We start from the raw sequence: 12458 nt of genomic DNA, 5'->3' as shown, positions 1-12458 counted from the left end.
CCATAATTTGTTTCTATGGGTAATTTTGAGTCTAGACTTTTTAGAAAGCCATGGTGCAGATTTTGCTTTTGTTCTCTTTGAACGAGCAGGTGCATGCAAATCTAGGATCTCAAGAAATTTGTCATTAAAGTATGCAACTGCCTCCTCTAAGGGGAGGTGTTTTAGAACAGACCAGTTACATGAATCAAGTTCTTGTTGGAATTTGGCAGGGTCAAAGTCTTTTTTGTTTCTAACTTTTCTGAATAAGGGTTGTTGGGGATTAATGGCTTTGTGCTTAACTATATAAGTTAGAAGGTGATTGCTTAGCTTGCTGGGGAGGGTACCAGCAGTGTACAGCTGGGGGTGACTATTTATGAGTACCCAATTGAGTATGCTTTCTTTTTGGTTGGGTTTACCTAGTCTGGTAGGGGTGGATATAATTTGATTAAAAGCATGCAGGTTAATATGGGTTGATGGGGATTCTGAGGAACAGGTGCTCCAATCTATGTTAAAATCCCTGAGTAGTAGGGTTTCTTGGGGGTAATGACATGATAGCCAGTGCAGGATGTATTCAAGTGTAGTTATATTGTTACCTGGGAGAATATACATGCAGATGATATTAATGCATTTACATTTGTTTAGTTGCAATCTAGTTGCAAGAATTTCAGAGTTCTTAATCTGTGGTGGATGTTACATCTATGGTCACATTTGACTAAGTGGATGTTATACCCAGGTGGTAACACTTCCTTGTCTGTAGTGTTAGGTTTTAACCAGGTTTCAGATAGAGAATCTCAGGGAAGTGGACAGCCAGGAATGCATGCAGTTCATGTACCTTGTTATTAATGCTTCCAATATTGAGATGACAGACTAGGAGAGAGTTAGTTGGTCTATTGATTGTAGGATTGTAGCTTAGGTTGCTAGTAGAGGGAGTGTATATATCAGAAGTGGATGGGCCAGGGTTGGGGTGAATATCACCACCAAGTATTAGGCTAGGTTTGTACTTAGTGATAAGCTTCAGGAATGTATTTATAAATTTGTAGTTGTGTCTGGAACTAGGGCTAATGTGCCAGGGGTAGGTGTGTTGATAGAGTGAACAAGACGTTGAGCAGGACCTGGTATTATATGTACGGTTGAAGGTGGGAAGATTTACAGCTGGGGTGATAGTATGGCTCTTTGGGATTTGAATTCCTATGAGAAACTAGTTTTCATACAAGGTAAGGAGGTATGGGACCAGCAGGAGGGGTAGCAGCTGTTGCATTAAGGAATTGTAGAAGAAAGGGCAGAGGTAACTATACTGGTAGGGGATGGGAGAATGCCAGATAAAAGCTGATAGGTGCTAGTAGAATGTAGATAGAGGAAAGGGGGTGTGGTGAAATAACCTAGATGAAAGCTGATTGGATGTAGTAAGTGGGGGAGTGGCTATTTTACTATAAATGTTGAGGTAGTGGGGCGGGTGGAAATAGGGGCAAGGAGGGGAGTGAAGTGAGCCCGAGTGAAGCGAGGGTGAATGGAGCGGGGTTATTGCAATCAACAAGGTTTCCTAGGGCTTCCTAGAGCTGTAAGGTGAGTATTTTAGCTCTTAAATTACACCTTGAAAATATTCAAGCTAAACATATAGAATTCAAGAAAATAAATAACTATTATTATTATCATAGAGTATATTCAAATAAATAATTTGTGCATTGCAAAGAATAACGCAGTGTTTCAAAACAACATAAACAAAAAAAAATACTGATTTATCACTTTTCTTTAAACTTTTTGCAGTTTTTATCCTTAGTTGTCCATCCATTTTTGGTAGCTTGTCTCTTTAAGATAGTTAAGGACCAGTCCATTTCTTCAGATTTATCCAAAAGTTTATTTCTCTATGTAAAGCCCAAGGCTTCGTCCATTGTATTAAAGTGTATTAAAGGTCTTTTGCCCATCAGAAAGAAATATGTTGATTCTTGCAGGGAAATGTTGATGTTTGACTTCTTTAAGCTCTTAATTAAAGGAATGCAAGCTCTTCTTTTATAAATCACTGATGAAGCATATTCATTGTCAAATCTAATGTTGTTTCCTTTCATTCTTATTAGAGAGTTTGACCAGGCTATCTTTAATACCAAGTCTTTGCCCTGAGTTGAAAAGAATTTAACAATAATAGATCTAGGGATGAATGAGTTATTTTTGAAGAAGAATTTGAGAGAGACCTATGAGCTCTCTCTATGCTGAAAGAGATTCAGTTTGGTAACAGTTATTTAGGAATTGTATCATGCTGTCTCCGTCCTTCTCTGGTGCAGAGCATATTCTTATATTATTGTTCCTAGATCTACTTTCCAGATTTTTCTGTCTTTTCCCATAGTAGAGTGTTTTGTTTTAGGATGAATTCAACATGGTTTGCATTTTCAGTCAGCTTTCCATCTAGATTATTTACTGATTGTTCATTTAATAAATCTAGTTGCTTCTTACAGTCTTAATTTATATTATCCATTTTACTCTCCAGCTTGTCGATTTTAACTGAAAGTTCTTGGATACTTATATTAGATTGTAATTCCTTTTTCATCAGACTTTCCTGAGAAGAAGGTTTAGAGTGGCTCATGACTGAATCTGTCTGAAAAACGTCTGACAGGAATAAAGCTTAGAAAACTCACAAAAACGTGATTGTTCCTCTGGACATTAATGTAGAACTAGTTTATAATAAACAAAATTAATTCTCTAAATAAATTCTTCAAACTGTAACAAAATATTCCTGTCAGAATAACTGAAAAGACACAGAACAAAATGTTAAGCTTCTAGCTGCCTGCCATATTGACCACGTCCCCTACTCAGCAATTTCTTATGTTCATTTAAATATTGACTGTAAACAAACTTCATAAAATATTTCCTCAGATTTCTTCAGAAAGGAAAGCTATAAAGAGCTAATAAATTGCATTGTCTGTACATCTGTGAAGCCCATGAAATGTAAAACTGTTATTTTCAGCAAGTAGGATAACCCTTTTCCAGCATGGGACATTTGACAATTTATATGCAAGATAAGTGATGTTTTCTTAATACTCGTGCATTTAAGACAGAGAAGTTTCATTACTACTCAGTTTTGTTATTCTGGTGTACAGTCCTCACTGCACTCAACCGATTATGAATGCTAAAAAGGTGCCTTAGAAAACTAGGTCATTATTTAAAAGTGCAGATGTGTGAATGACAGCATGTTCCATACCACACACATACATAAAAAAGCTGTGATTTAAATTACTATATTTAGAATTTAAAAGGAACAGTTATAGTGAGATACTTATTGTTACTTATCTGAAATATGCACTCAGTGATGTCATGTCCTGATTTAAAAGTCTCACAGCAGCATTTAAGCACAAAATAATTAGACAGGTTTCTGTGCCTCCCTTTTTTGTTTAACAACAGATATATACCAGGATCAAGGCTCCTCACTCATCTTGACTAATTATACAAGAGAAATATATTCAATTTTAGCAACTTGTTTAAATCTGATAATTAATTCATGGTTACCATTTACAATGCTTACGGAACACGTTTTACAGTGCACCCTTTTAAAGTTGTTGGGGTTTGTTACCTACTACTTTGATAAAACACTGAATGATTTTACCTTGTATGTGCCCTTTGCTTCGTATGTCATAACTATGCACTTACTTCAAACTTTCCTAAGTTCTACTCTGTGTCATTTGTAATTATTTCATCTAAATAACTGACTTGCATTCTAAGAACATTTGGCTTAAGACTATGGTAGTTTACAGAATCAAGCTTTTTATCCAAAAAACAGTACATCAAAACTTTGTAACAGAAACTACCATTTTTCAGCTCTCGCTCTGCTTTGAGGTGTTTTAGATTATTCTTGTTGGTGTTTGGGTATTGGCCTGCTCCTTTTAATCACAGATTGATGGGCTTCACTGTTGATTCTGCACTTGCTGAGCGTTTAATTCAGCTACAGTTGTAGCTCAGGAAGGAGAGGCTTCATTACCATTTGTAACTACAGGCCTTGCCAATCAGGTTTAGAGTCAGCATATTTACTCCCAGCATCAGGCCCTTCATTGCCAACACTTTCTGACTTGATGACTGGGCATTTGACGTCACCCACACAGAAATTGGCTCAGTGAATTAAGAAAAAGTCTCAGAAGGGAACTAATACTCTTTTCAAATGTCTGAGGTCATCCTTTCAGTAGTGCTGCCCCTATCAAGTACACACATTTTATGATGGTGGCAATTCATGTGGCTGTTTCTTCAGCTCACCTCCATGGGATCTCGTCAAAATATTTGTCAGGAGGTGTTTTTGCCTGTTTTGGTTTTAGCTACATCACTAGTGAAGTCAGTGTCAGATGATGAGGTCTGAGTAAGTACAGAATCCTCAATGTCCACACTTTTGACGCTGAGGTGTACCCCTCTACACTGGTCATGAATTTGAGCTACAGGAAGTTGGTGGAGGCAAAACTTGTGACACATCAAAAGTTTACAGCCATCCACCCTGCACCAGGATTCCAGGCCAGTGTAAGATTTCCCATGAATGCCTTTGCACAGGAACTTTGATGGCCCATCATTTACAAATGTAACTCTTACTGGACTGGAATGAGTTGGAAACTTACTAGCATTGGCAGTCCCTTCTTTTTGAATCCAAGCACTTTTGCCATCAATTCTGACAACTGAGATTGGGCCAAAAGCCATCAGTGTTAGCTTCAGGGCTGCCCTTATTGGACAGATTTCATATCACTAGAGTAGCACAGGGAATGCATGAGAGATCAGAGGTCTATTCCATTCCACACATTACCTGCAGTATGTATTATTCGCATTAACAGAAAAAATAATTTCAAAATAGTTGTATCATCTGATATTCGAGTTCTGTATATGGACTTTTTGGACATACATTGCAGTAAAACTTCACAAAAAGTTAATGGTCATTACTTTGGAGTATTACTTGAAAGTAGATCTATTGTTTCTTCTCTTCATTTAGGTTATGTGGGTATGCAACTTGTGTCGAAAACAACAAGAAATCCTTACAAAATCAGGAGCGTGGTTTTTTGGAAGTGGGACTCAGCAGCCATCCATTCAGGATGGAGCATTAAGTGACACGGCTACCTGTGGTAGCTCAGATGCACCTAGAGAAAAGAAGGCTAGACTTCAAGAACGGTCACGGTCCCAAACTCCCCTTAGTACAGCAGCAATGTCCAAGGACTCTTCCTTATCTTCTGTTCAGTCTGACAGAAGCAAGGGGTCAGAACTGGTGCAACAACCTGTGAGCTTGGAACAAAAACAGAATTCATCCAGGTCGAGGAGTGAACCTCCAAGGGACAGGTAATGCGTATATTATTCTAGCTTTTGTTTTACGAGCTTAACTAAATGAAATAATTTAACTGAAATAACATAAATCCTCATTAATAAATGGCAACAATTCTCTGTCACTCATATACACATATACATACTTGGTGGAGGAATAAAAGTATCTCATGCTATTTATGAATAACTTCTGCAGTAATTAGAAAAGCAAGTAAAGGGAATTAAAAGAATGAAACTTGACATAATTATTTTCTAGTATGGGTTGTATTACTGTGACTGTAGTATTTTCAAGATGTGCAACCTCTGTTTTTATGGCTAGATTTATGGTAACTGTGTGACACAGAGAGAGAGAGAGATCAATTAACAGATTCCTGACTATTCATTGAAGGATTACTCTTTGACGTTCAGATTCATGAACATGACTTGAAGCTTTTTTTTTCATGGGGGCAAGCCTCCATGCACCCTTCATGTCTCCCCACACCCCCTAACACACATATATATATATATATATATATATATATATATATATATATATATATATATATACCAACTCCATGGTAGCACAACAGTTGAGACAGGGCAACAACTCCCTTTCATTGAAAGTGTCTTTCGGTGATAATGTCATTGTGCTGCTTTCTTTTGAAGCACAATCCATTGACAAATATTCACATTCCCTAATAAGCAGCTTGTGTGCTGAAGTAGTTGGTCCAGAAAATTGAAAGAGATCAATCAGTACCAGTACATCCACTATAAGGTGATTGGAACCTGCAGATCCTGCCACACTGGCGACCAGAAGAACTTATTAGGCTTCACTTAGTATTGCAGTCAGGGTGATCTGAAGGGTCTGGCTTTGTAATATCTGCTTCTGTGGACAGCATGTGGCACTTAAACGGTCAGTTTAACTTGGGTTAATTACGGTGAATATATCCCTGCATTTGACCGACTGATGACTCCGCAGAACATGATAGCTGATGGAGAACAAGCGCAAAAGAAAACATATTCAGAAAAATTACTACATTTGGAAATAACTCTCTGAGAGCAGCACACATTTAATTGCCCATGCTTTTGGTCATTGATAGCAAATTTCAGAAATGGCAGCTATAACCAGAACTGTAGAAAGATATTCTGCATTTTTTGCACTTTGCAGCATTGGTCTTTGCTTAGCAAGTGTCAGGAGAAGTCACAAAATACTTAAACATGAGTCAGACCAAGTCAACATTTATTGTAATGGTTTGTTATCTCATAAAAGTTAGTTGAGCAGTCATAGATTGGGGTGAGATATCAGGTTCTATTCAGGTTAAGAGCAGATACACTCTGTGGAAATTCATTGATCTTACTTGTGTTGCTGTGCAGACTGCTTGGATGGAATAGAACTGTTACAGCACACAGGAAACTGAAGTACAGTTACAGAAAGCATCTGTTTGTGCTGGAGCAAAGGACATGAATTGTATCCAGCAAAAATGAAATATTGGTCATATCATTTAATCTTGTGCTCAAGTGTAAAAGCACAGGTAGGGGTGATAAAGCAATACTTTTTGTGAGAACCTGAAATGTGCTCAGAGGAGGACCCACATTAATAAATATGTATTAAATAAATTATTAACAATTAGTTAAATCATTTATTAATAAACCAATGCTAAAAATTAAATATAACAAATCTGATAAATAGACATGAACTCTGTTGAATACTTTTTTAGGTGTAATTATGTAATTTAAAGTTAAATTTCAGTTATTTCTTGTCATTTTTGATTTTGTGTTACTGAAAAAGTACGAAATGTGCCAAATTGCTTTTATATTCTGAAAGAATAACTTGTTTTAAAATTTTTGAAAATGTCAGTGGCATACTTGTACAAAAATATAATAGTAATTCCCTCTGTAGAAATATTCTGCATTTCATGATTATGGTATAAATAACATTTTAACATAACCTGGCCCCCTAATACACACTCTTCAACTTTTTCTTACCACATGCTCAATTCTGGGAACTGACATTGGAGTACATACCCTGCTGTTACCACATCCTAAAACATTAGAAATCTAGTCAGTCCATTTAATGTGTAGTGTTTAATAAATGCATGTAAGAAGTAGAGAGGCAGTGTGCACCACAGCAGTCTCATAGTTTATCATACTGTTTGCAAGTGGGGCCAGCAGCCCCAAATGACCACTGCCTTACTTATTAAATTACTCTTCAAGAATAAAACGTGGACTAAGGGGGGTGATGTCCCCACTTCTAAATAGTATAATGGCAACTACAGTTTACAGAAAGGAAACTATTGCTATTGTTGACAAATGGCACCAGGCAGCTGTATGGTAAATTATAGAATGTATTTGGAAATTAAAGAGGCGCTAGCTAACAGTTAATTGTGCTGTCCTTTATTTTATGCATCAATAATTTTTCTTAAGAACTCGTTGCAGTGAATGCTTAATAGAACAAGTATAGTAATGAGAATTTATATGTCAGTTTCTTAGTATTTGTAGTAATAATAACTGAGGAAGAATTTCTCTGTGGAAAATGTCATTACAGTTAATACTTTGTAGATCAGAGCAGGGTACTTTTTTCAGGCTATCCAGTGAAATTCTTAAAGGAACTGTATTGTAGAAGCAACAGTATATTTTGCTGTCTCTGAGTGACTTCTTACAGTGCACAGATTTAACTGCTTCATGCTGCTGTTTCTACCACAGTTTATGCATTGTTTTGTAATACCCCAGATTTCATTCTCTTTGTTGAAACATTCTTATGCCCCATCACCAGTGTGGTGAACAGCAAACAAACCTGGCAGCTGCAAATATATATGAAACAGTTGAGTTACCTTCAGTGAGTTTTGTAGATTACACGGAAATCACAATATCTCAATGTATCACCTTTTGAAATTGAGTGAGTGTGTGTGTGTGTGTGTACTTGTGTTCATTTTATATTTTTATATATATATATATATATATATATATATATATATATATATATATATATATATATATATATATGTATATATATATATATATATATATATATATACACACACACACACACACACACACACACACACACACACACACACACACAGAGTTGTTCCAGATTTTTTCTTCTTTTTGTTCAAAGCTGCTTGTAATAAATTATGTGCAGAAAGAAGAAGCCACACTCCCTAAACTTTGCTTTTTCTACATTATTAAAGGAAACAGAAGCTGATGGAATTCAGGCTGGCCACTAGACGTCAGTGTTTACACTTACAATTGTATTTCAACAGCAGGAATGTCAGTGCTGTGAACGTTAAAAGAGACATCTATTCATAGCCTTGAAGATGAACATTTTTTACTGCTGCCAGATCCCTTGACTGGGAATAAAACTAATGGTTCTTAATCACTAAAAGGGTTGACTTCTCAGTTCATAGCAGTGAATTTGCTGAGTAGCCATCTGCTATTAAAAAACAATGCAATATTAGGTTGATATCTGATAATCGCCAGATAAAAAACAATGGCACATTATGTCAGAGATTAAATTTCAGTGAATAAGAAAAGCTCAGTTAGAAATGTGCTCATATATCTTTGGTCTTCTCCCCAAAAACATTGCTGGGTTTTCAAAGGTGTGGACAAGTTCCAGAATACTGTCTGACTATAATGTGCATAAATCTGTATGACTCTACAGTATGCCTTTGCAAAATGTTCTCAGAAGGTAATGCAGCGACCAGAGGCAATGCAGTTTTGGCACAGGTACATCAGTGACCCTCATAGGATAGTTGCAGGGAATTCAGGAAAGTCAGAATAAGCTCCTTCAAACTTTAAAATAACAGATTCAGTGAAAAAAATGCTTACTGAACTGATGATTTTAAACATCCAACACTTTCAGCAGAAGATAGTTTCTTAACTTAAATAAATGCAACACTCACTGGACTTTCCTCTTTCTTAGCACATTTAGCAAAGATTTTAACTTCTGCCCGAAGTCACTAAAATTAATTCCTATCGGGAAGAAGAAGAACCTTTCCATATATCAAAGCTATACCAACATATTTCTATGTTTGAAGTATTCTACAAAAAAGTAAAAAGATAATTTAAACACATTGCATAACTAGATACCCTTTTGATTCTAAACTGTCGGATATTTTGTTGGCGTATAATACATTTCTGCTATGTTGAGATGATGGCCATTTGCAGTTGCTTAGGAAAAACAAAGGAAAAGACAAGGCAGAATTCATACTTTTCTGCTTTATAATTCATTGAGACTGTGGTTATTGATAATTATTAGGCAAACAGAAGAAAAGACGCAACTGAATGACTGTTTTATGCTGAACACTGGTGTATGTAAAAATAGCCCGGGAGATCAGTGAATGTAATCGCTGAGAAAGCAGCTGAAGGGATAGTGTGGAGCAGCACTTTGCAAGCTCCCCTGCCAAGGGATGAATGGACAGTGATTACAGCCAAGGACTAGCCGTCTTTGACTGACATTCCTTGAGACCAATGACAGTAGTAAAGAGGCATGTGAATATGTAATGCTCATTGGCAGTTGAGTGGGACAGTGAGTGGGATCACACCATACCTAGGCAGCCTTATGTCCTCTTTGCATACTTCCCCATACATCTTACACTAAAGATGTCTCTGCCATGGTCCAGAGGAGAAAGTAGTAGAAAAATACTAACTTATCACAGACAGTTGTGAAGTTGTCCATAAGAACGTGGTCAGTCGCAGTTATGCCCACATCCTGTAAGTAAAAAAGATGGTGATTTTCAGTATTATGCTACTGCTAGAAAGTGTAATCTAAGTAACAAATTCGCATAAACCAAAACCCCTCACCCTAAAACTCTAACCTAGACCCTAAAACAATATCCCAATCCTACCACTTTCTTCAGCCATTGCTATTACATTGCATCTCACTCCATGAACAGCTACTGCCACCCAAAGGGTTTACTAGGTAAGTAGGGAATAGGAGTAGCTTGCGTGCCTTTCTTCCATATTGCATGCATACAAAACATAAACCTATGGAAAATTTAGAGGTGCCAGTCCACATACTACATGTCTTTGGGATGTGGCTGGAAGCTGGGGAACCCAGAGAAAACTCAGACAAACTCTATGTGAACATCCAGACTACACACATAAGGAAGCCCAGCCAAAAGCTGAACTGGGAAGCCTATTGTTATGAGGCAACAGAACTATTCACTGCACCACTGTGCCTAACCTTAAAACTATAATCCTAATCCTAAACCTAAAGAATTAACTTTTACCCCAAAACTCTAACCATCATAGTAAAAATTAACCCTAACCCTAAAAGATGTATTCCTCAATCTAACTCTGTATACCTAATGGTGACCCTAAAACTAGCAATGAGAAGGGTCACTTGAAAGAATATGAAGGTCTACATGGAACTTATATAAACCTCACTTAAGCAAGTTATTTTTGCCTGCAGCTTTAAATAAGCATCTCCTATATTAGTTGAATATTAAGAAAGAATGTGTTACTAACCAAGTATCTGTGTGTGTGTGTGTGTGTGTGTGTGTGTGTGTGTGTGTGTGTGTGTGTGTGTGTGTGTGTGTATGTGTGTGTATCTATATCATCATCATCTTCTTTCGGCTGCTCCCGTTAGGGATCGCCACAGCAGATCACCTGTTTCCATTTCTTCCTGTCCTCTGCATCTTGCTCTGTCACACCAACCACCTGCATGTCCTGTCTCACCACATCCATAAACCTTATCTTAGACCTTCCTCTTTTCCTCTTGCCTGGTAGCTTCATCCTTAACATCTTTTTCCCAATATACTCAGCATCCCTCCTCAGCACATGTCCAAACCAACGTAATCTTGCCTCTCTGGCTTTGTCTCCAAACCTTCCAACCTGGGCTGTCCCTCTAATATACTAATTCCTAATCCTGTCCACCCTCGTCACACCCAGTGCAAATCATAACATCTTTAACTGCCACATCCAGCTCTAACTCCTGCCATTTTGTCAATGCCACTGTCTCCAAACCATATAACATAGCTGGTCTCACTACCCTCTTCAAGACCTTCCCTTTCACTCTTACTGGTACTCGTCTGTCACAAATCACTCCTGACACTCTTCTCCACCCACTCCATCTTGCCTGTACTCTCTTCTTCATCTCTCTTCCACACTCACCATTGCTCTGAACTATTGATCCCAAGTATTTAAACTCATCCACCTTCGCCACCTCTACTCTTTGCATCCTCACCGTTCCTCTATCCTCCCTGTCATTCACACACATATATTCTGTCTTAGTCCTGCTGACCTTAATTCCTCTTCTCTCTAGAGCATATCTCCATCTCTCCAGGGTCTCCTCCACCTGTTCCCTACTCTCACTATAGATCACAATATCATCTGCAAACGTCATAGTCTACGGGGACTCCTGTCTAATCTCGTCTGTCAACCTGTCCATCACCACTGCAAATAAGAAAGGGCTCAGGGCTGATCCTTGATGTAATCCCACCTCCACCTTAAACGCATCCGTCACTCCCACCGAAGACCTCATCGCTGTCACACTACCCTCGTACATATCCTGTATTACTCTTACATACTTCTCTGACACTCCCGACTTCCTCATACAATACCACAACTCCTCTCTAGGCACCCTGTCATATGCTTTCTCTAAGTCTACAAAAACACAATGCAACTCCTTCTGACCTTCTCTGTACTTCTTCATCAACACTCTCAGAGCAAACATCACATCTGTAGTGCTCTTTCCCGGCATGAAACCATACTGCTGATCACTAATCATCACGTCCCTTCTTAACCTAGCTTCCACTACTCTTTCCCATAACTTCATGCTGTGACTGATAAATTTAATGCCTCTGTAGTTATTACAGTTCTGTACATCACTCTTATTATTAAAAATCGGTACCAAAACACTTTTTCTCCATTCCTCAGGCATCCTCTCACTTTCCAAGATTTCATTAAACAATCTGGTTAGAAACTCCACTGCCATTTCACCTAAACACCTCCATGCTTCCACAGGTATGTCATCTGGACCAACAGTCTATCCATTCTTCATCCTCTTCATAGCCATCCTTACTTCCTCCTTGCTAATCCATTGACATTCATGATTCACTATCCCCACATCTACTGTCTTTCATCGAATTTACGTTTTAACGAAACATAAATCCACAAATGCATTTACATGAAAGTGCATTTTAATGAAAACGTACGTTCGTGTAAATCCATAAAAAAAAACAAACACTGAAAACACTTTTTTGCAAGAGGGCAAGCCCACCTGCACC

General features: G+C 37.8%; 1 protein-coding gene across 20 annotated transcripts in view; it reads left to right on the top strand.

The window, feature by feature from the left end:
* The window catches only part of LOC122806573 (regulating synaptic membrane exocytosis protein 1-like), a 3343889-nt gene that overhangs the window by 1524036 nt on the left and 1807395 nt on the right, over positions 1-12458 (top strand). For all 20 annotated transcript variants that reach the window (XM_044077123.1, XM_044077214.1, XM_044077165.1 and 17 more), the window contains one exon: positions 4928-5268. In XM_044077123.1, coding sequence (XP_043933058.1) covers positions 4928-5268 — 341 coding nt within the window. The remainder of the gene's footprint in view (positions 1-4927; positions 5269-12458) is intronic.

Source organism: Protopterus annectens, chromosome 1.part1 (assembly GCF_019279795.1).
Source record: "Protopterus annectens isolate FY-2018-M chromosome 1.part1, PAN1.0, whole genome shotgun sequence".
In the NCBI taxonomy this organism is placed as follows: Eukaryota; Metazoa; Chordata; order Ceratodontiformes; family Protopteridae; genus Protopterus; species Protopterus annectens.
This window is presented reverse-complemented; position numbering and strand designations above follow the sequence as displayed.